Source organism: Oncorhynchus clarkii, chromosome 6 (assembly GCF_045791955.1).
Source record: "Oncorhynchus clarkii lewisi isolate Uvic-CL-2024 chromosome 6, UVic_Ocla_1.0, whole genome shotgun sequence".
Classification (NCBI taxonomy): Eukaryota; Metazoa; Chordata; class Actinopteri; order Salmoniformes; family Salmonidae; genus Oncorhynchus; species Oncorhynchus clarkii.
The window spans coordinates 68,025,061-68,051,153 of NC_092152.1; the positions used below are offsets into that span (position 1 = coordinate 68,025,061).

Genomic DNA, 26,093 nt, shown 5'->3' on the forward strand with positions numbered 1-26,093 from the left:
CAAAACTTTTGGCCACGACTGTACGGCATTTATGACTGTGATCATGATACGCCCTCTAAATGTGTCTCTGGCCTCATTTTCAGGCGACCGTGGTCTGATCGAAATGATTGGCTGCCTCGTTTCAGTTACGGAACATGAGTGGCTCTAATTGGTGGGAGGTTTAGTCATGTGCGCTACCCCTCCAATCAACAGAAACGTTTTGTAAAGCGCTAAAGTTGTGCAAACATTACTTTATCAGTGGATCTCAAAATAGTAGACAGTCTCGCGTTTCTAGTAATTTTTGTTATTTTATTGATACGGGTTTTTACTTTTTATCAAAATGCCCGAGGACAGCGGCAAAGAGCTCACCATGGTAACATGCAGTGCGCCTGTGAATATTGCTGTTATCAAATACTGTGAGTATCGTATGATCGTCTGATTCAGTCAACCAAGTGTAGCCTGTCCTTAGATGGCCACATCTAGCTTCATGTAACGTAAATTGTAACATTGACTGAATCTTTAAAGTGCTTGCTCGCCACACTGTAGCCAGGCTTTGATGTTTGTGCATTGGTACATGACATGTATTGCCACAATGATGTGAAAATAATGTTCTCTGTACAATCTTTGAAAATAACTATGTATTGAATTGTAAATGCTTTGTTGTTATTGCTGTTTCAAAGGGGGGAAGAGGGATGAAGAGTTGATTCTACCCATAAATTCATCTTTGAGTGTCACATTACATCAAGACCAGGTAAGACTAATACTGCACACCAGACACTCAGCAAGTGGCTAAATATTACTGCTTTGTTAAAACAACAAAAACTAACGATTACTGCCTTGTGTCCTTATTCCTCCCAGCTCAAGACGACCACAACAGTGGCGTGCAGCAGGTTGTTCCAGGAGGATCGTATCTGGCTCAACGGCAAAGAGGAGGACATAACCCAGCCCAGACTACAGTCCTGCCTTAGGGAGAGTCAGTTACTATATGCAATGATATGATAGAGGTAGAGGGGGAAGAGTAAGAGGGCAAAGGGGGAGGACAAGCAATGATGTGTTGTTTTTGGTGGTTTCCTTCCTCAGTTCGCCGCCTGGCCCGTAAGCGACGTAGTGATGGGGAGGCTGATGTAGACACGGCCGGTTTGTCCCATAAAGTCCACATCTGCTCTGTCAACAACTTCCCAACTGCAGCCGGACTGGCCTCTTCTGCTGCCGGCTATGCCTGTCTGGGTAAGAGACTGTGTCCCGTCATAATGGTTTGTACCTAACACAGTATTAAATGGATCAAATGAAGTAAAAGCTTGTGTGAAACTAGTTTTATGCTTACTCCTTCTTTTCCTTTTGTCTCTCCATCTTGTCTCCTCACTCCACTCTCCTGTTCCAGTGTACACCCTGTCCCGGGTGATGGGAGTGGAGGGGGAGTTGTCTGTGGTTTCTAGGCAGGGTTCAGGCAGTGCCTGTAGGAGTATGCATGGGGGCTTCGTCCAGTGGATTATGGGCCAGCAAGGAGATGGCAAGGACAGTCTGGCCCAGCAGGTGGAGCCAGAGACTCACTGGCCTGAGCTCAGGGTCCTTGTACTGGTGGTAGGTCTCTCTGATCATTACTGAAGTTGGCTTTTTCTGTAGCAAATGTTGGCATATACATTTCTCCCATGTCTTTAATAATCTCAACACCCCCATCTCTTTGTCTCCCTCTCTCTTTTTAGGTCAGTGCTGAGAGGAAACCAGTTGGCAGCACTTCTGGCATGCAAACTAGTGTAGAGACGAGCATTCTCCTGAAGGTATACACACACACACACACACACACACACACACACACACACACACACACACACACACACACACACACACAGAGTTATATGTTATTAACCCTTACCCTTAACCCTTGCGCTCTCCCCCTCAGCACCGGGCAGACTCTGTGGTCCCAGCCAGGATGAAGGAGATGATTGAGGCTGTACATAAGAGGGACTTTACTGCATTCGCTGAACTGACCATGAAGGACAGCAATCAGTTCCATGCCACTTGCCTGGACACCTACCCACCCATCTTCTACCTCAACGACGTGTCGCGCCGTGTTATCAACCTTGTGCATCGCTATAACCGTCACTACAGGGAAACAAAGGTGAGCACCATCAGGGAGTTAGTTCTTTCTTTTAGTCATGGACATGTGCTAGTCATATAGAACATTGACAGTTCTACAAGGGGTCTAGGCTAAGAAGCAGAACAAGGTGCAGTAATTGTTGATATTCAGAGATTATGTAATAGAGATATGAAACTGGTAGTATTTCTACAGTTCAAGAAGAACAGAAAATGTGTTAACAAGCCCAAGTATAGATGTGGTAAAGAAGTCAATGGAACTTGACCAAAACAATGGAAACGCCATGGAAAGATCCAGAATCCTCCTTATTTCCCCTAAGTGGAATTAGCCTACATTTAGGCTATTGTTTATGTGTATTTCACACTATGTTGTGGTAAAAATCGGAGTATAATGCTTGTATTGATGTCAACAATACATGTTCATGTCATCGTCACCAATCAACTGCATTACAGTTAGAAAAAGACTGACTACCACCACTGATTTCTCTATGCTACCAGCTTCTACGAACGGGAGTTAGCATTTAGCAGTCACTTCTTCTGAACCTGAAAAGAGACTACTTCTAAATGTTATGCATTGAAAACAGCCAAGTATATCCAAATCGGACTTTGTAAACACATTGTGGGCCTGTTACAATACATTGATCATGACGGATTTGACGAATATCCACTTTTGTTAGATCAGATTTGTTGAATGTGCACCAATCCGCCATCCTTCTGCATTCTATTGACCTCTTTACCGTGTCTATGACCTAGTACTTCTTCATGAGTCTCAGAGGACTAGTGCAGCATCACATCCCTCCTTCTGACACTGTTATAACACTGCTGTAACAAAGCTATAACTTTGATCCAGAGTTATTTTCCTGAGTTTAAGCAGTGACTGATGTTTTCTCTTCTCCACCAGGTGGCATACACATTTGATGCAGGTCCCAATGCAGTGATCTACACTCTTCAGCAGAATGTGGAAGAGTTTGTCCAGGTGGTCAAACACTTCTTCCCACCAGAGACCAATGGAGGACAGTGAGTTTCTCACAAACACACACTCAGACAGTCAGACAACACTCCCTCCTGTGACTTTACCTGTCCCACGTCAGGTTTCTAAAGGGTCTTCCGGTTGCCCCAACAACACTATCTGAGGAGCTGAAGCAGGCCATTGGTATGGAGCCCATGGTGAAGGGAATCTGCTATATAATCAGCACTAAGGTACACACACACATACATAGGCACATACACATAGGCAGCACCCTCAGGGTCCTTTGCCCATTTCCTGTGCATCTCTGCAGGTTGGCGTAGTGGAGGGTTTTGGGGAGCGAGCTTGATGCTCTCTCCAACCAGCTTACGGGAAATCACCAGGAATGCAGATCTTATAAACACACACATTATGTTTGGATCTGCTACATTTTGATGTGATGTTAAGTTGGTTTGTCTGAGAGATTATTTCTGATTTGTGTATAAGGCTGGACCTGGACCTCGCATGGTGGAGGACCCTAGTGAGCATCTGCTTGGATCTGACGGGCTGCCCAAGGAGAGTGCATGATACAAGCCAGCCTCCCAGCTGGGCAGAGACAGAACTCTTTGATGCAAAGAAAGACCAGACATATTAACAATCAACAATTCCAATTCAATCAATTGGATACATATGTATAGCTGTAGTCATAAAAGGGGCAATCTGCAGTTGCTATATCCATTTTTGGATGTATTATATGTAACCATTGAAGAAGATAACTTATAAATGCTGCATGAGTTTAGTTCAACTGTCGTACCCCATCAGAACTCAAAATATAAGCTTGTTTTACTACAATGTTTGTAAACAAAGTAAATGTAAACAAACATTTAAAACATGGTTATAACTATAATTTTGATATCATGCATGGTCAGTCCTTGCATCCATAGCACTGTCTAATTTTGAGAGTGGTTACATTTCTCCAGCCCCATCCCTCAGCTTTTTACCAAAACTAAGGATTGCCCCTTTAACTGGAGCGAAACAACCACACACGGCTGAATACCTCTAACACTGTTGACTAGTGCTTCATTCGGACACTTTTCCTATTGCGAGTTTGGATTAAATGTTTTGTAATGTTAAAGATGTAGAGATGCCTTGTGAGAATGATCAGAAATGTTTTAGTACTTTGATAACTATAAACTCTGTTGATTTGATTCAAGTAGATTATGTAATTATGTACATGATTTGTCCATGTTATTAAAATATAATGGTTGACAGTCACCTTTAGAGTGAGTGAATCATAAGAATCTAATTGAAATTGTTAACCATTCAAAAGGATTTTAAATTGCAGTATTGAGAACAATGTCAGTGCTTTAGTATAAGAGCTGGATATATAGCCTACATGTCATCTTCAGAGGTGGCACCACAGGTCCCAGAGTGGTGGGGGCATTTTTTTCTCCTGATGGTAACCAGGTAAAACTACAAAAACTCTACAACCTAGTTGTAGCAGGGACCTTAAGGGTTGCCCTATTGCCTGGGGAAAGTGAACTGAGCAGTCGGGCAAGTTGAGTCTGCTTTAAAGTTGCCCCAGCTAAAAATGTTTTACTGAAAACAAAACTGTAAGGAATTCCAATAGGCATAGCCTAAAACTGATCTTTCTGCTTCATCCCCCATTGTTTAAGTCAGGGTGTCACGGCAGATTTCCTCTTCCTCTGAAGAGGTGTAGCAAGGATCGGACCAAAATGCAGCGTGGTAAGTGTCCATGGTTTTTAATGAGAAACTGAACATGAATACATAAACAAAATAACAAAGTGAAAACCCGAAACAGTCCCGTGTGGCACAAACACTGTCACAGGAAACAATCACCCACAAATCCCAACACAAAACAGGCTACCTAAATATGGTTCCCAATCAGAGACTATGACTAACACCTGCCTCTGATTGAGAACCATATCAGGCCAAACATAGAAATAGACAAACTAGACACACAACAGAATGCCCACCCAGCTCACGTCCTGACCAACACTAAAACAAAGAAAACACACAAAAACTATGGTCAGAATGTGACAGTACCTCCTCCCCCCCAGGTGCGGACTCCGACCGCACAACCTAAACCTATAGGGGAGGGTCTGGGTGGGCATCTGTCCGCGGTGGCGGCGCTGGACGTGGACCCCACATCATTGTCTTAGTCCACCTCCTTAGCGTCCTTTGAGTGGCGACCCTCGCCCCCGACCTTGGCCTAGGAACCCTAACAAAGGGCCCCACTGGACTGAGGGGCAGCTCCGGACTGAGGGGCAGCTCCGGACTGAGGGGCAGCTCCGGACTGAGGGGCAGCTCCGGACTGAGGGGCAGCTCAGGACTGAGAGAGAGCTCAGGCTGGTTGACGACTCTGGCGGATCCAGGCTGACTGGCGGCTCTGGCGGATCCTGGCTGAATGGCGGCTCTGGCGGATCCTGGCTGAATGGCGGCTCTGGTGTATCCTGGCTGAATGGCGGCTCTGGCGGATCCTTGCAGACTGCCGGCTCTGGCGGATCCTTGCAGACTGCCGGCTCTGGCGGATCCTTGCAGACTGCCGGCTCTGGCGGATCCTTGCAGACTGCCGGCTCTGGCGGCTCTAGCAGCTCTGGACAGGCGGGAGACTCTAGCAGCTCTGGACAGGCGGGAGACTCTAGCAGCTCTGGACAGGCGGGAGACTCTAGCAGCTCTGGACAGGCGGGAGACTCTAGCAGCTCTGGACAGGCGGGAGACTCTAGCAGCTCTGGACAGGCGGGAGACTCTAGCAGCTCTGGACAGGCGGGAGACTCTAGCAGCTCTGGACAGGCGGGAGACTCTAGCAGCTCTGGACAGGCGGGAGACTCTAGCAGCTCTGGACAGGCGGGAGACTCTAGCAGCTCTGGACAGGCGGGAGACTCTAGCAGCTCTGGACAGGCGGGAGACTCTAGCAGCTCTGGACAGGCGGGAGACTCTAGCAGCTCTGGACAGGCGGGAGACTCTAGCAGCTCTGGACAGGCGGGAGACTCTAGCAGCTCTGGACAGGCGGGAGACTAGCAGCTCTGGACAGGCGGGAGACTCTAGCAGCTCTGGACAGGCGGGAGACTCTAGCAGCTCTGGACAGGCGGGAGACTCTAGCAGCTCTGGACAGGCGGGAGACTCTAGCAGCTCTGGACAGGCGGGAGACTAGCAGCTCTGGACAGGCGGGAGACTCTAGCAGCTCTGGACAGGCGGGAGACTCTAGCAGCTCTGGACAGGCGGGAGACTCTAGCAGCTCTGGACAGGCGGGAGACTCTAGCAGCTCTGGACAGGCGGGAGACTCTAGCAGCTCTGGACAGGCGGGAGACTCTAGCAACTCTGGACAGGCGGGAGACTCTAGCAGCTCTGGACAGGCGGGAGGCTCTAGCGGCGCTGGACAGGCGAGGCGCACTGTAGGCCTGGTGCGTGGTGCCGGCGCTGGTGGTACTGGGACACGCACCTCAGGGCGAGTGCGGGGAGGAGGAACAGGGAGTACTGGGCTCTGGACACGCACAGGAAGCCTGGTGCGGGGAGCTGCCACCGGAGGGCTGGTGCGTGGAGGTGGCACTGGATAGACCGGACCGTGCAGGCGCACTGGAGCTCTTGAGCACCGAGCCTGCCCGACCTTACCTGGTTGAATGCTCCCGGTCGCCCTGCCAGTGCGGCGAGGTGGAATAGCCCGCACTGGGCTGTGCAGGCGAACCGGAGACACCATGCGTAAGGCTGGCGCCATGTACGCCGGCCCAAGGAGACGCACTGGAGACCAGATGCGTAGAGCCGGCTTCATGGCACTTGGCTCGATGCCCACTCTAGCCCGGCCGATACGAGGAGCTGGTATGTATCACACCGGGCTATGCACCCGCACTGGGGACACCGTGCGCTCCACAGCATAACACGGTGCCTGCCCGGTCTCTCTCGCTCTCCGGTAAGCACAGGAAGTTGGCGCAGGTCTCCTACCCGGCTTCGCCACACTTCTTGTGTGCCTTCCCCCCAATAAATGTTTGGGGCTGACTCTCAGGCTTCCTTGCCAGCCGTGTTCTCTCTCCTAGCTGCCTCCACCTGTTCCCATGGAAGGTCATCCTTAACCGCCAGGATCTCCTCCCATGTGTAGCAACCCTTGCCATCCAAAACGTCCTCCCATGTCCATTCCTCCTTGCGCTGCTCCTGCTTCCGCTGCCTGTCACCACGCCACTTGGTCCTGTTGTGGTGGGTGATTCTGTCACGGCAGATTTCCTCCTCTTCCTCTGAAGAGGTGTAGCAAGGATCGTACCAAAATGCATCGTGGTAAGTGTCCATGGTTTTTAATGAGAAAAACTGAACATGAATACATAAACAAAATAACAAAGTGAAAACCCGAAACAGTCCCGTGTGGCACAAACACTGTCATAGGAAACAATAACCCACAAATCCCAACACAAAACAGGCTACCTAAATATGGTTCCCAATCAGAGACTATGACTAACACCTGCCTCTGATTGAGAACCATATCAGGCCAAACATAGAAATAGACAAACTAGACACACAACAGAATGCCCACCCAGCTCACATCCTGACCAACACTAAAACAAGGAAAACACACAAAAACTATGGTCAGAACGTGACATAGGGTTCCCAAACATGGTCCTGTGCCCCTCTCTCCCAGCACTGCACAGCTGATTCAAATAACTAACTCATCATCAAGCTTTGTTGACTTCTAGGGCAAAAAACAAAATGTGCACCCAGTGGGGGGCCCAGGACTAAGTTTGGGAAACCCTGGTTTAAGTGCAAGTTGGACAATTTATGTCTGCTGGGCAAGTTGAGCCTCTATATTACAACAGGTAAATGTTTCCCCCTTTGACCAAATCATGTCAGGCAGCAAAGTTAGTTAAGGCAACGATTATGTATAGACTGACAAGGGTTACGGTCCAAACACTTAAAAGATGCACCCTCGTCCACTTACCCTTGCCTTATGCCCTTGGGGGAATCCCAGTTGCCTTGGTGTGGCGGTCCAAATTATTAGCAAAGAAAGGGAGAATTTGCAACGTAAGCACCTTAGCCCTCGTTTTTAGTCGGCTTTGCGAGTGTATAATTATGTTCACTCCGGGGCCTGAAACTCCCCAATTCAATTCGCGACGATTGTACATCCGCTAAGAAAAGTCAGAAAACTCAAAAACAACATCAATGGAGAAGTCAACATACACGTGTAAGTAAAAACAAATGCAAATAAGTTAGAAATTGTGCTACTAATGCACATGACAGCACAAACAAGTCAAATAAAAAGTAAATATGTTTTTGTTTGGTTATCTTTTGGAAATTGTAGAAATAAAACACGTCATCAGAAGTGTCCACTTAATTTGAGGGTATAGGGTGTGTCTTTTAAGTGTTCGGAGCGCAATTACTTGTCTCTCTACCCTAACAATGGAGTCGTTGTCCACAAAACGGCACAGATTAATAAGCATAGCTGGTTGTCTAGCTTCTGCCTATCCTCTTTTTGGATTGGTGGATACATCTCATGATGTTTTACAATTTTTTTATATTCGTTGAGTGTTGTTGATGTCAACCGCCTTTATTCAATGGAAAGAGAGATGCTGCTAGCCTCATGCATAGCCATCTCGAGAGAAAAAAATGTATTTCACCTTTATTTAACCAGGTAGGCTAGTTGAGAACAAGTTCTCATTTACAACTGCGACCTGTCCAAGATAAAGCAAAGCTGTGCGATACAAACAACAACACAGAGTTACACATGGAATAAACAAACATACAGTCAATAATACAGTAGAAAATCAAGTCTATATACAGTGTGTGCAAATGGGGTAAGATAAGGGAGGTAAGGCAATAAATAGGCCATAGAGGTGAAATAATTACAATTTAGCGATTAAACACTGGAGTGATAGATGTGCAGAAGATGCTTGTGCAAGTATAGGTACTGGGGTGCAAAGGAGAGAAAACAAATAACAGTATGGGGATGAGGTAGTTGGATGGGCTATTTAGAGATGGGTTATGTACAGGTGCAGTGATCTGTGAGCTGCTCTGACAGGTGGTGCTTAAAGTTAGTGAGGGAGATTTTTTTGTGATTTTTACAATTCGTTCCAGTCATTGGCAGCAGAGAACTGGAAGGAAAGGTGGCCAAAGGGGGAATTGGTTTTGGGGATGACCAGTGAAATATACCGAGTGTGGAGTGTGTGCTACGGGTGGGTGCTGCTATGGTGACCAGTGAGCTGAGATAAGGCAGGGCTTTACCTAGCAAAGACTTATAGATGACCTGGAGCCAGTGGATTTGGCGTGAATATGAAGCGAGGGCCAGCCAACGAGAGCATACAGGTCGCAGTGGTGGGTAGTATATGGGGCTTTCGTGACAAAACGGATGGCACTGTGATAGACTGCATCCAATTTGCTGAGTAGCGTGTAATTTGTAAATGACATCGCCGAAGTCAAGGATCGGTAGGATAGTCAGTTTTACGAGGGTATGTTTGGCAGCATGAGTGAAGGATGCTTTGTTGCGAAACAGGGAGCCGATTCTAGATTTTATTTTGGATTGGAGATGTTTAATGCAAGTCTGGAGGGAGAGTTTACAGTCTAACCAGACACCCAGGTATTTGTAGATGTCCACATATTCTAAGTCAGAACCGTCCAGAGTAGATGCTGGTAGCGATCGGTTGAAGAGCATGCATTTGTTTTACTTGCATTTAAGAGCAGTTGAAGGCCATGGAAAGATAGTTGTATGGCGTTGAAGCTGGTCTGGAGGTTTGTTAGCACAGTGTCCAAAGAAGGGCCAGAAGTATACCGAATTGTATCTTCTGCGTAGAGGTGGATCAGAGAATCACCAGCAGCAAGAGCGACATCATTGATGTATACAGAGAAAAGAGCTCTGATGTAAACTCTGATATAAAGTGTTTTTTCTCTAAATTGCCGGGATGTCACGTGTCCTACTTATATCGGTACACTCGTAACAATTTAATCATTACGAAACTTATATTCGATCAAATATACCTCACGTAGCAAATAAGCCATTACATTTTTTGTTGACCAAATTCGACACGCTTATTGGCCTCCATACAACAACTTGGTAAGCGATAGAAACGAAACAACGTCACCTGCTTGTATCATACAGATTTTTGGCATTTGTATAATGGTATCAACTGTTAAAGGAATGTATAATCCCATTGGGTGTGAGTTATTACTGTATAAGAATATACAGTGCCTTGCGAAAGTATTCGGCCCCCTTGAACTTGCAGTTCAAGGGGGCCTGAACTGCAGTTCATCCAGAGTGATCATGGGCCTCTTGGCTGCATCTCTGATCAGTCTTCTCCTTGTATGAGCTGAAAGTTTAGAGGGACGGCCAGGTCTTGGTAGATTTGCAGTGGTCTGATACTCCTTCCATTTCAATATTATCGCTTGCACAGTGCTCCTTGGGATGTTTAAAGCTTGGGAAATATTTTTGTATCCAAATCCGGCTTTAAACTTCTTCACAACAGTATCTCGGACCTGCCTGGTGTGTTCCTTGTTCTTCATGATGCTCGCTACGCTTTTAACGGACCTCTGAGACTATCACAGTGCAGGTGCATTTATACGGAGACTTGATTACACACAGGTGGATTGTATTTATCATCATTAGTCATTTAGGTCAACATTGGATCATTCAGAGATCCTCACTGAACTTCTGGAGAGAGTTTGCTGCACTGAAAGTAAAGGGGCTGAATAATTTTGCACACCCAATTTTTCAGTTTTTGATTTGTTAAAAAAGTTTGAAATATCCAATAAATGTCGTTCCACTTCATGATTGTGTCCCACTTGTTGTTGATTCTTCACAAAAAAATACAGTTTTATATCTTTATGTTTGAAGCCTGAAATGTGGCAAAAGGTCGCAAAGTTCAAGGGGACCGAATACTTTCGCAAGGCACTGTAGCCTGTCAGGGGAGTAACTTGGCTGTTATCACCTATTGTTGTTGGGAATCCACTGCATGCATGCTTCTAGAGAGCAGCACCAGAGCAACCCATTTATCTATGTTATTGAGGGAGCCTGAATGATCTTTTGTCTATTGTGTCTGTATGTCTTCCAGGCGGCCATCCGAGGGGAGCAGTGGGAGCCCATCCTGCCCTGGAAGGAGAGTGCCCGTAAGCCGGTGGGAGAGAGCATCAAGCTCCCTCCCCAGAACCCTCCACCACGCCCACCCGCAGAGATGCACAGGAAACGGGCAGAGGACCTGGAGGCGGCTGCCTATGTCAACCCCATCGCTGTCACTGCCAATGATGACTAGATCCGCTTACTGTTCCTCCTTCAGGCCTGTTGGGCTAAGCTCACTCAGGTTAGCTTATGGTTCCACTGAGCCCCAACCAAAACAGATCTACAGTGGAACCCCACCCAGGCCATGCTCAGTCTCGACTGCCTTTGGCTGAGGGCCGAATCCTAAATTGAGATGGATAAGCTTGCATGACTTAGGTTTTGTGTAAATTGGGAATTGGCGTCAATGGGAATTTTTTATGGACTGGTATCAAGTTAGGAATCAGGCCTCGGAGAGGACACACTGCTGCTGATGTTTGATGATGTATAAGGGATTGTATTGAACTGAGATGTTGCTGTGCCTTAGTTACTGCAAAAGGGTTGTGTCCTATATCTCTGCACCACCTGCCACATCTCTTTCAGTTATAATTTTGGTCCCCAAAAGGCTTTGGAATGTAAATGGAAAAGTTTGTATTCTTGTTGCGACAGTAAGTTATTTTGAGAGCAATTGAACAAATGGATATCTATTTCTCTTTTTGGTCGGTTTACTATGTCAGTGGTCAACTAGCTGTATTCTGGACAGTTGTGTATTCACCTCTCTACAAAATAATGTATGTCTATGTTTTATGCTTTTGATACAATCTGAAAATAAATATAGTTATTCTAGTTATTTAAAATGTGCATGTTTACCATATAACAATTCATGTTTCTGTCTGTTTCATCATTGATGAGCTGTGGGTTTGGAATGACAATTACGTGTCATGTCTCAAGTTGTACATTTCCTCTTTTCTAATAGTTCCTATGAACCCTATGCATTTAACGGGTTCCTTCTCACAGCGCAACACAAAGACGCTCACACACTTTATTACGACACATTGGAAGTTCGTGCACTATTCAGATCATACACAGCCACAGAGATGTCATACATTAGTTATAACAGATTATGTTTATATACCCTAATGACATTTACAGAGGTTGTGACATACACATACATATCTTTTCTCCATATGAAGCAACTTCTTCATTCCTATGTTCACAGTTGACCTTTACCTCAAGAATGAGGAATATAATGTGTGTTTCCTTGAGTGCTCTGGGTTTGGCAACCATTACATCATAACAGCAGCAGGAACAGGTGAAACTTCCTCATTGGTTTATCTGTGTTATACTCCGTCTGATTTCTTAGTTATAACGGCCATTTCTTGACACCATGACACACTGCACCTGTACATAGCCCATCTGTTAACAGCCCATCTATCTACCTCATACCCATACTGTATTTATTTATTTTGCTCCTTTACACCCCAGTATCTCTACTTGCACATTCATCTTCTGCACATCTACCATTCCAGTGTTTAATTGCTATATTGTAATTACTTCACCACCATGGCCTATTTACTGCCTTAACTCCCTTATCTTACCTCATTTGCATTCACTGTATATAGACTTTTTAGTTTTCTTTTTTTCTACTGTATTATTGACTGTATGTTTTGTTTATTCCATGTGTAACTCTGTGTTGTTGTATGTGTCGAATTGCTATGCTTTATCTTGGCCAGGTCGCAGTTGCAAATGAGAACTTGTTCTCAACTAGCCTACCTTGTTAAATAAAGGTGAAATAAAATGTAAAAAATAAAAGGTATTGATAGACCCATGGCAACTCTTGTTTACAACAAAAATATGCATTGGTCATAGGCTTTGAAACCATTAACTGACTTTACACCAACAGCCTTGGCAGTGGTTGCCACTCTCATCCAGCATGCAAATAATCGTCTTATTTCCCATCGTCTTATTTCCCAATAATCGTCTTTAGTTCCCATTTGTGTGAACGAATTTCAGGAATTTTCAGAACCTTTGTCCTTACGCACTACTGCTGCCTAGTGGTACAAAGGTAAACGGCAGCGAACTGTGATAATCAAAACGAAAATAGTTGGCATGCACCAAGATTGTCTACATGGAGCACCCGTAGAATAAACTCTTTGGCGTGCGTATTTTGCTCATGTTGTTCATGGCTGAAGCTGGGTCAAATCCCAGCTGAACCATAACCCATCTTCGTGACAACTCTGTCCCGGGAAGATGTCGAGCCGTGCTCTGAGGAGGTTGAAGGGGAAACAGCGGGGGCAGGAGGCCCTGGACCTCGGTGATCTTGTCCCAGGTGAAGGGCCAGAGCCAGAGGAGCAGGCTGCGGATGTTGAGGAAGAAGAAGTGGAACCGGATGAAGCTGTTCTCCGGTCTGATAAGAGCAGCATCAGAAAAGCTAAGAAGAATAAGAAAAACTTGAGCAACATTTACGAACTGGTGGAGTGTTTCTCTTTTTCTAACACACATTGCAAAATGTTTAAGAAATGTCTCGCTAACTGCCACCTAGCTCCACCCCCTAGGCTACATAACTGTGTGACATAGCTAGCTAGCTATGCTAGTCAATGAAAAAAGCAGCAGGACAGTGACATATGCAGACTGTCAACAAATCAAACCAGCATTATACTGACTAACCGATTTTGCCTGGTCAGACAGGAGTCATACAGTACACCCCCTTGCCTTGACCATATGAATGTCACGATGATAGGTTGGAATCACAATGGCAGGAAATCAAGGCAGAGACTGACCAGAGATTAATTAAAACTGCAATGTAGAGATTGAATATCTGATATACAACCTTAACCTGAGCCTTTCTGCCCTTCTTGCTGGAACCACATCACTGCAGATATGTGACGCAGAGAAAGCCACGGCGGATGAAGACACAGTGAAGCCAGAAGAACAGCATGGTGATGAAACCAAGGAGAAGAGTGACAGCGGGGAAACAGAGAAGAGAGATGCACAGCCTGAGACAGGTGCTGCGAAGGTGAGGAGAGAGACGGACACCCCTGATACACTGTAGCCTCCACAGTACTATGGGGTATTGTGAGCCCCATTCCTCCTCAGTCTTGTTGTTATTATGGATGATCAATCTAGTCGAAATGTTTTGAAGAGTTGTCTAATAGTTTTTATTTTCTTGGTGTCAGTCCGGAGATAAAACAAGCAAGAAAAAGAAGAAAAAGAAGAAGAAAAAGAACACTACAGGAGATAAACAGGTATAAAGCATCAGTCCATCTTGACAAATCACTTCCACATATGTCCCCCAATGTGAGGGCACTGTTGTGCACATTGCCATATTAACACTGTTGTGCACATTGCCATATTAACACTGTTGTGCACATTGCCATATTAACACTGTTGTGCACATTGCCATATCAACACGGTTGTGCACATTGCCATATTAACCACTGTTGTGCACATTGCCATATTAACTACTGTCGTGCACATTGCCATATTAACCACTGTCGTGCACATTGCCATATTAACCACTGTCGTGCACATTGCCATATTAACCACTGTCGTGCACATTGCCATATTAACCACTGTCGTGCACATTGCCATATTAACCACTGTTGTGCACATTGCCATATTAACCACTGTCGTGCACATTGCCATATTAACCACTGTTGTGCACATTGCCATATTAACTACTGTCGTGCACATTGCCATATTAACCACTGTCGTGCACATTGCCATATTAACCACTGTCGTGCACATTGCCATATTAACTACTGTTGTGCACATTGCCATATTAACCACTGTTGTGCACATTGCCATATTAACCACTGTTGCGCACAATTGCCATATTAACCACTTGCTTTAGCAGCATTTTATTGTGTATTGAGGCTATTGGGGTGCTGCCCTGACGCCGTCTCACTCCGTCACATAGATTGCTCTGTCTTATGTGTGGTTGTCAGGAGGGAGCTGGGGATGACATTGACGCGTTGCTGGAGACCATAGAGCAGTCTAATAGACTGACCCTGCAGAGTGAGGGCTGTGGAGCCTCAGACAACAGGCCTGTGCTCTATGTGGAACACAGGTGAGTAGGTTAACAGCACAGCAGCCAATCAGACATCAGGTCTCTTAGTGGGGTAATGTCATACAATCATAATATACTTAATTTATGGCAGTAATTTACCAGTGATACATTTTATTGGGACATACCCTCTTTTGTTTGTTAGGAACCTGAATCCTGAGACGGAGTTGAAGAGATACTTTGGAGCTCGAGCAGTTCTTGGAGATCAAAGGTAAGATCTTCACAGAACTCCTTATCCGTGGGACTACTACTATTAAAGGTTACAGTGTAAGGCCATCTCATAATTCTTTCCTCAGACCTCGTCAGAGACAGAGACAGTTCCATCGCAGCACCTGGATGACCATCCCTAAAAACACCTGGCCACGCTTCAGTCGCCCAGGTCAGACCTACACTCAACTTCTCACACTCGGTATCACTCAGAACGCTGAAAGCCTTGTGAATAAATACTATTTATGCAACATTTAACATAAATGTTTTTGTGGATGCAAATGTAATTAAGTATCTCCCATGACAAAGTCACAAAACAAAAGATAATGCCCTCATACTAGGGCTGTCCCCAACCCCAAAAATGATCAGTCAACCAAGAGTCGTCTGTTCTTTCGAGCAATTGATTGGTCTAAATTTTAAAACGTGCATTTTTCCATATATTTTGGGCTCCCGAGTGGCGCAGCTGTCTAAGGCACTGCATCTCAGTGCTAGAGGCGTCACTACAGACACCCTGGTTCGAGTCCAGGCTGTATCACAACCAGCCGTGATTGCGAGTCCCATAGGGCGGCGCACAATTGGCCCATGTCCGGGTTTGGCTGGTGTAGGCGTCATTGTAAATAAGAATTTATTCTTAATTGGCTTGCCTAGTTAAATAAAGGTTAAATAAATAAAAAATATAATTATATATATATATATATATATATGACATGTGCCATGTGTTTTAATCAAATCAACTATATGCACTGAGCTTGTCTGATGCTTTAAGCAAACTGTTTGATTAAATATTTAAGACACACGAAAGACACACATCAACAGTGTATAGCACTGTCCATGTTGCTGAAGCCATTTCTGACTGAAAAGTTATGTTACCGAAATCCCTAATTTGTTTAGGAAAAACATTCCCTATTCCCTCAACCCTTGCTCTCTCTACGTGACACATGTATGCTTTGCTTGCAAGTGACCAATAGGGCCTGACATATAGCATATCATAATCACATCAATAAATTGGCTATAACAATCTCTGAACACCGTAAGACAAACACCGTAACACAAACACTCAAACAGGCAACAGAAGCAGGAACTGCCTTATTTCTATAGATATATATGGATGATTTATAAAGCCAGGCACGTTTAACAGTTAGACTATTGATTATAGACCTAATTAAGTTGAGGTTTCCTCTCTCCTCACTTAGTCAATTAAGGCAGGGCTGTTTTCTCATCTCCTAACTCTGCTGCTGCCTCTGTTGCATTGTTATCAATACCAATATGCCGGTTAACTTTGCTATTAGCAACATGGTCTAAGCAAAGGCGACAATTCAACAGCGCACTGATGTTTCAGAACCGCAGACAGCGACCACTGTCCAACGCAGGAGAAAGCACATTAGTTATAAAATAATATAATTGTATTTTTGTTGCACCATTGTTCTTACGTAGTATAAGCATATACAATTCCAGTATCACGTCTTAGACTGATGGGCTGTTCCATCCGCACAGCCTTCACAATGGATCAGCCCACTCAGACAGGCGCAAATCAGAAAGGTGTCATGTACAGCATGATTGTTATTATTATTATTATTTTTTGCTTCTGCTCAACTAAAGAAATCTTGGTCGTCCAAACAATCAACCAGTCGACTAAATGAGGTTAGCCCTACCTCATACACTAAAATACTGTAACTATGAGGGCATAAATTAAGTTCATGTAAACAATCGAGCGATACCCCGGTGATACCGGGCGATACCCCGGTATGCAGTATAAATGGTTTATTTCAAAATACCGACTGTATGATTTTCAATACCGTTCAGAAATGAATAATAAAAAAGACTTATTTGGGTTAAGGGCACCCCTGCCTCGTGAGGTTGCATACTACTTCACTGCTTATAAATATCATTTAAGTATTACTATAAGAAATCTAAGATGTGTCAAATAAATGATATCCAGCTCAGGGCTCCAGCTATGCATTTGGTTTCCTAACTTGCTAGCTAAGTGGCTAGATGTCAAGATCAAGGTTCTTGGTTACAGAAGAGACATTCAATCCCCTCCTGGATCAAGATCCTAAATGGTTTTGTGTGTAAATAAAAAAATATATATTTTTATTTTATTTATATTCATTATTATTTGAAATAGTGCCCCTTATGTGCATTTTGGGTAATACCGTATACCCCGATATGGTACAGAAACGGTATGACGGTAAGAAAATCTGGATACTGCAGAACCCTACAAAACAACACATCAAAACAATAGTCTACATCATAAATAAATCAATACATTGCAACAAACATTGTGTACTATACAAATTCACACTGCTCCACCATTACAAATGTACAGTCTAAAATTTACAACAATACAATATTACAATGTGTGTATCTCTTCGCACTCCACATTGTGAGGTGTTGTTTTATATTTTTAAAATCGGATTTTATTGCTAGTTTGGGTTACCTGATGTGGGAGAGAGTTCCATGTAGTCTTGGCTCTATGAAGTACTGTGCGTTTCCCAACCTCTGTTCTGGCCTTAAGGCAGGCCTCTACAACCCTGTTCCCGGAGAGCTACCATCCTGCAGGTCTTCACTCCAACCCTAATCTAGCACACCTGATTCTAATAATTAGCTGGTTGGTAAACTGAACCATCTTATTTACAACTGGGGTTGGAGCGGAAACCTACAGGAAGGTAGCTCTCCAGGAACAGGGTTGGAGACCCCTGCCTTAGGAACTGTGATGAGACCCTTGGTGGCATGTCTTGTAGGCTATGTATGGGTGTCTGAGCTGTGTGTTAGCTGTTTGAACAGATTGTTTGGTGCTTTCAACACATCAATACCTCTCACAAAGACAAGTAGTGATGCAGTCAGTCTCTACTCTACTTTGAGCCAGGAGAGATTTACAGGCATGTTTTTGAAATGAGCTCTCTGTGTAGTGTACATTTAAGGGCCAGCCACGCTATAGCTCCAGACTCCACTATACTGTAGCTCCAGTTCTCTGAAATACATGTTGATATGCCAGTTTCTATTTATTAGGATTCAATCAATTATGCTTATTTGAATCCCCATCTCCTCGTGCTAACGCCTCTGTGTTGAGCAACAAGACGACATTATCACATTCAGAATTGTCATCTGTGGGACTAAGACTCCTGGTTCAGTTTGGGTAGCGTATAACCAATCAAGAGCAGCAGCAGAAGAAAGTACATGTTAACAGCAGTGGGCACCTGAAGCCTTGTTGACAGAGACAGCTTTTCTGGGTAGGATCACACTAAAGGCTGTGTTCTGTGGCTTTAAACGTTGCCCTATGACGTCTTGTTAAAAAACAGTCCAATCACCACATATCATTAATCAAGTGCTGCCTAGCCCTCGACCTCAAAGACTCTATTGATGTTTGGGAAAGACTCCATTTATGTTTGGGTCCAAAGTGCCCCTGGTGTTGTGGGATACTGGGCTGTTTAACCCAGAGCTGAAGTTGGAGAAGAATCAGGGTCTCTGTTATGTCAGTGTTAGCTACTCCTCAGGGTGTTAAAGCTCCCCCAAGCTCAAGGCTTATGCAATCACCTGACTGGAGATTTGGTCTGGGAAATATCATTTCCCTCCCAAAATATAGATGGGTGATTTTATCTTTTACCTCTCACTTTGAGTGGTCTCAGTGCCTTGGCTTGAATGTGGTACACCAGGACTGCTGTGTCACCGTGAAATGTTTCCCTCTCCTTAGCCCAAAGTGTGTTCATTCAAATTCTAGGGTGCTATACTGTACATGGGCATAGAATGAATGGGACAGATTGCAATTTTTATTCCACTTAAATATCTACGGTGCATTCGGAAAGTATTCAGACCCCTTGACTTTTTCCACATTTTGTTACGTTACAGCCTTATTCTAAAATGTATTAAATATTTTTTTTCTCATCAATTGACACACAATACCCCATAATGACAAAGCGAAAATAGATATAGAAATGTATTCAAAATATAAAACAGAAATGCCTTATTCACATAAGTATTCAGACCCTTTGCTATGAGACCCGAAATTGAGCTCAGGTACATCCTGTTTCCATTGATCATCCTTAAGATGTTTCTACAACTTGATTGGAGTCCACCTGTGGTAATTTCAATTGATTGGACATGATTTGGAAAGGCACACACCTGTCTATATAAAGGTTCCACAGTTGACAGTGCATGTCAGAGCAAAAACCAAGCCATGAGGTCAAAGGAATTGTCCGTAGAGCTCCGAGACAGGATTATGTCGAGGCACAGATCTGGTGAAGGATACCAAAACATTTCTACAATTAGGCCTTTATGGTAGAGTGTCCAAATGGAAGCCACTCCTCAGTAAAAGGCACATGACAGCCCATTTCCCAAAAGGCAACTAAAGACTCTCAGACCATAAGAAACAAGATTCTCAGGTCTGATGAAACCAAGATTGGCCTGAATGCCAATCGTCATGTCTCGAGGCTACCTGGCACCATCCCTACCGTGAAGCATGCTGGTGGCAGCATTCTGATGTGGGGGTGTTTTTCAGTGGCAGGGACTGGAAAGATGAACGGATTAAAGTACAGAGTGATCCTTGATGAAACCTGCTCCAGAGCGCTCAGGACCTCAGACTGGGGGGAAGGTTCAGCTTCCAACAGGACAACGACCATAAGCACACAGACACAGATCTGCAGAGAAGAATGGGAGAATCTCCCCAAGTACAGGTGCACCTTAGAAGACTCGAGGCTGTAATAACTGCCAAAGGTGCTTCAACAAAGTACTGAGTAAAGGGTCTGAATACTTATGTAAATGTGATATTTCAAATTTCTAAAAACCTGTTTTTGCTTTGTCATTATGAGGTATTGTGTGTAGATTGAGGGGGAAAAAACGATTTATTCCATTTTAGAATAAGGCTGTAATGTAACAAAATTTTGAAAAAGTCAAGGGGTCTGAATACTTTCCGAATGCACTGTATAGCTATATATCAAATTGTCTTATCATTATCTTTATTCCACATACACATCTATATCAAATTGATGCAATTTCAACATACTGCAACTGTACACACATTTAACCAATAATGTGTATAAATCCTGGATGACTGATGGGGCGCTGTATTGAAGCCATCTTGGTACTCCTCCTCAATTGTTTAAAAAAAAAAAAAAAAAAAAAAAGCCCTCACCTCCTCCCTGTAGACTGTCTCGTCATTGTTGGTAATCAAGCCTATTACTGTTGTGTCGTCTGCAAACTTGATGATTGAGTTGGAGGCGTGCGTGGCCATGCAGTCATGGGTGAACAGGGAGTACAGGAAGAGGCTGAGCACACACCCTTGTGGGGCCCAAGTGTTGAGGATTAGCGAAGTGGAGGTGTTGTTTCCTACATTCCCCACCTGGGGGCGGCCCGTCAGGAAGTCCAGGACCCAGTTGCAGAAACTTAGCCTCTGAATGGGCAATACATAGCATCAGCAATCCAGGGTTTATATACGTCATTGCATGTAACTCACATAGAATAATACTGCCTGTAATATTTCCTCCTTCAGGTATCTCAATGACCCTACTGGAGTCCAGGGATGGTCTACAGTACTTCACCTTCGAGCACAGCCGGGACTACCAGCAGATTCAGTTCAAATTCCTGGACTCAGTGGAGTCCATGGATCCCAACAACATTGTGGTAAGGCTACACCCACGGTCTCAGGGAGATTGATCAGCAAAGCCGTGATGCATGTCTCAAATATCTAGGACAACTGATATGCATGAATTTAGATTCTAGATAAATCCCGACTAAGATTAGGTCACGGCATGAGAAACTAGAGGTGAATTAATTTGAAATTTCAGGTTGAGGACATACAGTAGCAAGAAAAAGTATGTGAACCCTTTGGAATTACCTGGATTTCTGCATAAATTGGTCATCAAATTTGAACTGATCTTCATCTAAGTCACAACAATAGACAAACATAGTGTGCTTAAACTTATAACACACGAATGATTGTCTTTTTGTTGTATATATTGAATACATTATTTAAACATTCACAGTGTAGGTTGGAAAAAGTATGTGAAGCCCTAGGTTAATGACTTCTCCAAAAGCTAATTGGAGGCAGGAGTCAGCTAACCTGGAGTCCAATCAATGAGACGAGTTTAGAGATGTTGGTTAGAGCTGCATTGCCCTATAAAAAACACTCACAACATTTGAGTTTGCTAGTTCACAAGAAGCATTGCCTGATGTGAACCATGCCTTGAACAAAGAGGTCTCAGAAGACCTAAGATAAAGAATTGTTGACTTGCATAAAGCTGGAAAGGGTTTCAAAAGTATCTCTGAAAGCCTTGATGTTCATCCGTCCATGGTAAGACAAACTGTCTATAAATGGAGAAAGTTCCGCACTGTTGCTACTCTCCCTAGGAGTGGCCGTCCTGCAAAGATTACTGCAAGAGCACAGTGCAGAATGCTCAATGAGGTTAAGAAGAATCCTACAGTATCAGCTAAAGACTTACAGAAATCTCTGGAACATGCTAACATCTCTGTTGACAAGTCTATGATATGTAAAACACTAAACAATAATTTATTTATTTTTTATTTTATTTTATTTCACCTTTATTTAACCAGGTAGGCTAGTTGAGAACAAGTTCTCATTTGCAACTGCCACCTGGCCAAGATAAAGCATAGCAATGTGAACAGACAACAACACAGAGTTACACATGGAGTAAACAATAAACAAGTCAATAACATAGTAGGAAAAAATAGATACTGGTGTGCAAAATAGCAGAAAAGTAAATAAATAAAAACAGTATGGGGATGAGGTAGGTAAATTGGGTGGGCTATATACCGATGGACTATGTACAGCTGCAGCGATCTGTTAGCTGCTCAGATAGCCGATGTTTAAAGTTGGTGAGAGAGATAAAAGTCTCCAACTTCAGAGATTTTTGCAATTCGTTCCAGTCGCAGGCAGCAGAGAACAGGAAGGAAGGGCGGCCAAATGAGGTTTTGGCTTTAGGGATGATCAGTGAGATACACCTGCTGGAGTGCGTGCTACGGGTGGGTGTTGCCATCGTGACCAGTGAACTGAGATAAGGCGGAGCTTTACCTAGCATAGACTTGTAGATGACCTGGAGCCAGTGGGTCTGGCGACGAACATGTAGCGAGGGCCAGCCGACTAGAGCATACAGGTCGCAGTGGTGGGTGGTATAAGGTGCTTTAGTAACAAAACGGATGGCACTGTGATAAACTGCATCCAGTTTGCTGAGTAGAGTATTGGAAGCTATTTTGTAGATGACATCGCCGAAGTCGAGGATCGGTAGGATAGTCAGTTTTACTAGGGTAAGTTTTGTGGCGTGAGTGAAGGAGGCTTTGTTGCGAAATAGAAAGCCGACTCTAGATTTGATTTTGGATTGGAGATGTTTGATATGAGTCTGGAAGGAGAGTTTGCAGTCTAGCCAGACACCTAGGTACTTATAGATGTCCACATATTCTAGGTCGGAACCATCCAGGGTGGTGATGCTAGTCGGGCGTGCGGGTGCAGGCAGCGAACGGTTGAAAAGCATGCATTTGGTTTTACTAGCGTTTAAGAGTAGTTGGAGGCCACAGAAGGAGTGTTGTATGGCATTGAAGCTCGTTTGGATGTTAGTTAGCACAGTGTCCAAGGAAGGGCCAGAAGTATACAGAATGGTGTCGTCTGTGTAGAGGTGGATCAGGGAATCGCCCGCAGCAAGAGCAACATCATTGATATATACAGAGAAAAGAGTCGGCCCGAGAATTGAACCCTGTGGTACCCCCATAGAGACTGCCAGAGGACCGGACAACATGCCCTCCGATTTGACACACTGAACTCTGTCTGCAAAGTAGTTGGTGAACCAGGCAAGGCAGTCATTAGAAAAACCGAGGCTACTGAGTCTGCCGATAAGAATATGGTGATTGACAGAGTCGAAAGCCTTGGCCAGGTCGATGAAGACGGCTGCACAGTACTGTCTTTTATCGATGGCGGTTATGATATCGTTTAGTACCTTGAGCGTGGCTGAGGTGCACCCGTGACCGGCTCGGAAACCGGATTGCACAGCGGAGAAGGTACGGTGGGATTCGAAATGGTCAGTGATCTGTTTGTTGACTTGGCTTTCGAAGACCTTAGATAGGCAGGGCAGGATGGATATAGGTCTATAACAGTTTGGGTCCAGGGTGTCTCCCCCTTTGAAGAGGGGGATGACCGCGGCAGCTTTCCAATCCTTGGGGATCTCAGATGTCTCGAAGGAGAGGTTGAACAGGCTGGTAATAGGGTTTGCGACAATGGCGGCGGACAGTTTCAGACATAGAGGGTCCAGATTGTCAAGCCCAGCTGATTTGTATGGGTCCAGGTTTTGCGGCTCTTTCAGAACATCTGCTATCTGGATTTGGGTAAAGGAGAAGCTGGGGAGGCGTGGGCGAGTAGCTGCAGGGGGGGGTGGGGGGGGGGGGGAGCTGTTGGCCGAGGTTGGAGTGGCCAGGAGGAAGGCATGGCCAGCCGTTGAAAAATGCTTGTTGAAAGTTTTCAATTATCACGGATTTATCGGTGGTGACCATGTTACCTAGCCTCAGTGCAGTGGGCACCTGGGAGGAGGTGCTTTTGTTGAATGGTGTTCATGGGAGGACACCACGGAAGAAGCCACTGCTGTCCAAAAAAAACATTGCTGCACGTCTGAAGTTTGCAAAAGTGCACCTGGATGTTCCACAGCGCTACTGGCAAAATATTCTGTGGACAGATGAAACTACAGTTGAGTTGTTTGGAAGGAACACACAACACTCTTTCTGGAGAAGAAAAGGCACAACACACCAACATCAAAGCCTCATCCCAACTGTAAAGTATGGTGGAGGGAGCGTCGTGGTTTGGGGCTGCTTTGCTGCTTCAGGGCCTGGACCGCTTGTTATCATCGACGGAAAAATGAATTCCCAAGTTTATCAAGTTGTTTTGCAGGAGAATGTTAGCCTATCTGTCCGCCAATTGAAGCTCAACTGGAGTTGGGTGATGCAACAGGACAATGACCCAAAACACAGAAGTAAATCAACAACAGAATGGCTTCAACAGAAGAAAATATGCCTTCTGAAGTGGCCCAGTCAGAGTCCTGACCTCAACCCGATTGAGATGCAGTTCACACCACACATCCCAAGAATATTGCTGAACTAAAACAGTTTTGTAAAGAGAAATGGTCCAAAATTCCTCCTGACCGTTGTGCAGGTCTGATCCGCAACTACAGAAAAATGTTTGGTTGAGGTTATTGCTGCCAAAGGAAGGTCAAGCAGTTATTAAATCCAAGGATTCACATACTTTTCCATCCTGCACTGTGAATGTTTACACAGATCACAACAATTTATGGGTTCACATACTTTTCCTTGCCACTGAACATGGTTTCTAATGTTTAGACAAACGGTGATCCTTCCCCCTGTCCCACCCCACAACTCCCCCACCTCCCCCGTCTCCCCCCTCTACCTCACCCTGCCCGTCCACTCTACCCTCTCCCTCTCTCCCCCACCCTCTACTTTTCTCCCCCCCTGTCCCCCTGCCCTCCCCCATCTCCCTCACCCTGTCCACCCCAACCTCCCCGTTTCCCCCACCTTCTTCCTGTTTCCCCCACCCTCTTCCTGTTTCCTCCTCCTGTCACCCCTGCCCTCTTCCTGTTTCCCCCACCCTCTTCCTGTTTCCCCCACCCTCTTCCTGTTTCCCCCACTCTCTTCCTGTTTCCCCCCACCCTCTCCTTGTCTCCCTGTCCCCCCGCCCTCCTCCTGTTTCCCCCACCCTCTTCCTGTTTCCCCCACCCTCTTCCTGTTTCCCCCACCCTCTTCCTGCTTCCCCCACTCTCTCGGTCCCCCCCACCCTCCCCCATCTCCCTCACCCTGCCCCTGTCTCCCCCACCCTCTTCCTGTCTCCCCCACCCTCTTCCTGTCTCCCCCACCCTCTTCCTGTCTCCCTTACCCTCTCCTTGTCTCCCAAACCTCTCCCTGTCTCCCCAACCTCTCCCTGTCCACTCCACGCTCCCCTTGTCCTCCCCCATCCTACGCTCTCCCCAGGCCCTGCTACAGATGAACCCCTACCACATTGACTCCCTGCTGCAGCTCTCTGATGTCTGCCGCATACAGGAGGATCAGGAAATGGCCAGGGACCTAATCGGTGAGTATCAGGGACCTGATTGGTGAGTGGGACTCCAGTCTTTGCTCTGGTTGGCAAGAAGGGTCATACTCAAAGCTCTGATTGGTGAGTTGAGGATCCTCTCTGCTGTATCCTCTTGCTCAAGGTTTGTAAATGTGTCATGAGACCCCTTTGGTATGTTTCCTTGGACTCTTATACAATTTAATCCCGGTCCCAGATAAATAGTTGGAATAAGTTTATGCAACATTATTCTTGATAAACATTGGTGTACTTTGGGCAGTACATGTTACACCTATACCACACATTGCTCTAGTATGTCAGATATTACCTGATGCCAGGGTTTCTTCAACTATGGTTTGGGACCCAAAGTAGGCCCTGAGCATGTGAGTGGTGAGTCGCGAGTTAGGAGTAAACATTTATAAACACACACTATTTCTTCTTAATTTGGGTGGTTTGAGGACAGTAAATTTCTCATTTGGGTCTCGAGCTGAAAAAGCTTAAGAACCTCTGCCTTATGCAATTGATCTAGATAAGGTTTAATAGTTAAATTGAGTCCGCTGTATCCACAGCATGTTTATTCTCTGAAAGACTCTAAATTGGGGGGAAAAAAGAACAACAAGGCGCCAGCATGCAACGTAGCGTATTTGAGATTCCTCAGGTAATGCAATTAGGCAGGAAATCTTACCATACTGTTACTCCAAGCCTGTCGCTACTAGCCTGCTAACAT

The 26,093-nt window shown here is 45.0% G+C and overlaps 2 protein-coding genes across 2 annotated transcripts in view; both read left to right on the top strand.

The window, feature by feature from the left end:
* Positions 1-207: 207 nt before the first annotated feature.
* LOC139412196 (diphosphomevalonate decarboxylase-like) lies at positions 208-4,294 on the top strand. The gene is made up of 11 exons (XM_071159011.1): positions 208-395; positions 660-730; positions 838-952; positions 1,060-1,206; positions 1,361-1,560; positions 1,683-1,757; positions 1,880-2,098; positions 2,975-3,090; positions 3,165-3,273; positions 3,527-3,605; positions 3,639-4,294. Coding segments are annotated over exons 1-11 (1,209 nt in total). The 5' UTR covers positions 208-319; the 3' UTR covers positions 3,641-4,294.
* An 8,839-nt stretch (positions 4,295-13,133) lies between these two features.
* LOC139411517 (ribosome quality control complex subunit TCF25-like) overlaps positions 13,134-26,093 on the top strand; it is a 33,649-nt gene continuing 20,689 nt past the window's right edge. The window contains exons 1-8 of the mRNA XM_071157981.1: positions 13,134-13,514; positions 13,921-14,058; positions 14,219-14,287; positions 14,990-15,111; positions 15,254-15,319; positions 15,405-15,487; positions 20,801-20,931; positions 25,288-25,387. Coding sequence (XP_071014082.1) covers positions 13,293-13,514; positions 13,921-14,058; positions 14,219-14,287; positions 14,990-15,111; positions 15,254-15,319; positions 15,405-15,487; positions 20,801-20,931; positions 25,288-25,387 — 931 coding nt within the window. The 5' untranslated portion in view covers positions 13,134-13,292. The remainder of the gene's footprint in view (positions 13,515-13,920; positions 14,059-14,218; positions 14,288-14,989; positions 15,112-15,253; positions 15,320-15,404; positions 15,488-20,800; positions 20,932-25,287; positions 25,388-26,093) is intronic.